The sequence below is a fragment of the Euprymna scolopes genome, chromosome 30 (genome assembly GCF_053919585.1).
Source record: "Euprymna scolopes isolate OS-2025 chromosome 30, ASM5391958v1, whole genome shotgun sequence".
In the NCBI taxonomy this organism is placed as follows: domain Eukaryota; kingdom Metazoa; phylum Mollusca; class Cephalopoda; order Sepiida; family Sepiolidae; genus Euprymna; species Euprymna scolopes.
In genome coordinates this window covers 37,973,773-37,976,828 of record NC_136511.1, presented here as the reverse complement: position 1 = coordinate 37,976,828, position 3,056 = coordinate 37,973,773, and the positions used below count along the sequence as shown (strand labels likewise).

Below are 3,056 nucleotides of genomic sequence, written 5' to 3'. Positions count from 1 at the left end.
TTGTTGCAGACCAACTACTAGTTGGCCAGTAGTGTACAAACTGCAAAAGTGATTAGAGTCTTCTATAATGTCTGAAAGTGACACAGTGTTCAATGAGCAAGATCGGAGATGCACCGCTGTACAACTCATGCTCTCTACCGATCCAAGTTATGACAACAGGACCATTGCCAGCACCCTCAAAAGGCATCGCTGGATTGCCACGAATAACAGGGACGTGCCCAGAGTGATGAAAACAAAGTTTCCGGTCATAGTTATGATCTTTGATGTGGTTTCAAGTGAGGGCCACATCATGCCACCTCGTATCTTTGAAGTCGGCTTGAAAGTCAACACCAAAGTGTACCTGGATGTGGCGAAGAGTGTAGTGATCCCGTGGTACAATCAGGTGGCCTTTGGCAGACCCTGGATGTGGTAGCAAGACTCGGCGCCGACCACAAGTCCAAAGAGACCCTGGCTTAGCTTCAGAAGGAGTGGCACGACTTTGTACCCTTCTCTGAATCCACCCCCTTTTTTTTACACAGTGATCACCACTTATCAAGGCCCGGAAGTCACTCAGGGATAAGGGTTATTGCAAGTACATTACGTTAGTGTGGAGATTTGATGAAGTGTTTACTTAAGGGGGCGGTTCATTAGGAATTTGTTAACATTGGACTTGAACACATCCAAGTTGTAGTCCAGTGGGAAGCAGGCAGACGGAACAGAGTTCCACAGCCGTGCATTTCTAAGAAAGAAGCTTTGTTCATGGAATCCGCGTTTTGATTTAGGCACAGATATAGAGTGGGGGAAATTTTTCACAGTGGATTCAGCTAGACGGGTGTTTTTCGTGAAAGATTGGCGAGGGGGGGACCAGAGATTGGAGTTCAGACGAGCACCTGCCATGGAAATAACGATAAAACAAGGATAGGCTCGCAACGTCTCTTCTGTGGGAGAGAGGTTGCAGGGTAGAGAAAAGGGCATCCCCCACTAAGCCACGAAGTCTATTTTGTACTCTGTCAAGGCAGGATAGGCTGTTTTTAGCAGCTCCTGCCCAGATATGGCAACAGTATTCCATCCTTGGACGTACTTGGCTTTTATGTAGATAGAGAATTGCATCAGTAGTGAGATATCTTCTGGAGCGGTAGAAGGATCCCACCATTTTTCCAGCGACCTTGGCAACAGACTTGATGTACGTGTTCCATTTCAGATCAGGAGTAAAGGTCAAACCCAGAAGCTTGTCAAAACACGGGGCCTCACCCAGACGAGAGCCATCCATCACAATTGATGCCAGATGGGGATCAGAGCGTTGATGATGTAAGGATAGGAGTTTGGTTTTGGATGCATTAAAGGTAACCAGCCACATCTCCCCCCACTGAACCACGCGCAGAGAGAACTTTGTCATTTACAGCCTTTGATGTGTTGCCATAGATGGTCGTGTCATCAGCATAGATGTCAACGAATGATTTAAGTATGTGTTTAGGGAGGTCATTGATGTAGATCAGGAAGAGAGTTGGGCCTAGGATTGACCCCTGAGGGACTCCAGCATTTATATTGCAGGCCTCCGATTTTTGTCCATCTACCACTACTCTTATGAGCCTATCGGAGAGAAATGATTTAATGATTGAGAAACATTTCCAGTTATACCGTAGCTGGAAATCTTGTGAAGTAGACCCTTATGCCATACCTTGTCGAAGGCCTTTGATATGTCAAGAGCAATTGCCCTAGAAAGGAAGCCTTTGTCAAGAGATTCACTAATCCTGTGTGATATAACCGTCAGCACATCTGCTGTAGATCTTGCAGAGCGGAAACCATATTGTGTGTCACTAAGAAGGTTATTCCTGCTGAGGTGGTTGACTATTTCTCTATTTAATATGGATTCCAGCAACTTACTCATAACACACAGGAGACTTATTGGTCTGTACTGAGAGGGAGATGACTTATCACCTGAATTCTTAAATACAGGGCAAACTGATGAGGTCTTCCAGGGAGTCGGAAAGCACTTCTCCTTAAGGCAGCGCTTAAACAGTTTCGTAAGTATGGGAGCAAGTTCTGGTTGAAACTTTTTTAACACTATAATTGGGATTTCATCAGGGCCAGTTGCTTTACTGGAATCTAGGTTCTTGATTAGCTTGGCGACCTCATGCACGGATATTTGTATGTTACCTAGCTTGTTCTGTGTTATAGGAGGAAATATGGGGAGTTGATGGCCTTCGTCGCATAGGGTAGAATTAGCTGCAAAGTTCTTTGCAAATAGTTTGGCCTTGTCTGACGCTGACGAGATGACCTCTGGTCCATTGATAATGGTTGGGATAGAACGCACACTTCTGTTCAGGATCCTATTTGTTATTTGCCAAAACTGGTGGGAACCAAGCCGCTGATCAGCTACCTTGGATTTAACAGACTGGGCATATAGCTCTCTTGCATTTTTTTATTACTCTTTTACAGTGGTTGCTGGCAGTCCTGAAAGCAGCTTTCTTTCCCGACCTGAACCTGCTTGACTATTTCGTTTGGTCATCCGTCGAAAACATCACCAACATGACCTCTCACAACACCAAAGCAAGCCTGATCGCCGCCATCTGCCGAGTAGTCGCCAAGCTTGTGCTGGCGCTTGTGGAAAAGGCGCACTCCCAGTTCCAGACCCATATCGAGGCTGTGATTGAGGCTGAAGACGACTCTGTATAATCAAGTTATCTGAATTGATTTTTTTTCAATAAAAGTTTTAATATATTTCTCTCTCTCTTTCTTTCTCTCTCTCTTTCTCTTTTTCTATCTTTATCTACCTCTCTATCTCACACTACATTTATCCTTTTACTTATCCCACTCATCCTTTTCATCCTTATTCTCTCTCCTTTCTCTCACCTTTATAGCCTCTTATCTAATAGTTCACACGCTGTCAACCAAGTTCCAGACTCTGTCACATCAGTATCCTTGCGCGTGTTTTACAAGTGTTATATAGGCAGGTGTATGAATACGTTCTATAACGACGTACACGTTATATTATGTGTATGTATGTGTATACATATGTGTATGTATATGAAAATAACGACGTACAAGTTATATTATGTGTATGTATATGAAAATAA

At 44.0% G+C, this 3,056-nt stretch overlaps 1 protein-coding gene across 1 annotated transcript in view; it reads left to right on the top strand.

The window, feature by feature from the left end:
* LOC145254750 (uncharacterized) overlaps window positions 1–2,812 on the top strand; it is a 10,381-nt gene extending 7,569 nt beyond the window's left edge. The window contains exon 2 of the mRNA XM_080113489.1: window positions 2,419–2,812. Within this exon, the coding sequence (XP_079969615.1) occupies window positions 2,419–2,655 (237 nt within the window). The 3' untranslated portion in view covers window positions 2,656–2,812. The remainder of the gene's footprint in view (window positions 1–2,418) is intronic.
* The last annotated feature ends 244 nt before the right edge of the window (window positions 2,813–3,056 follow it).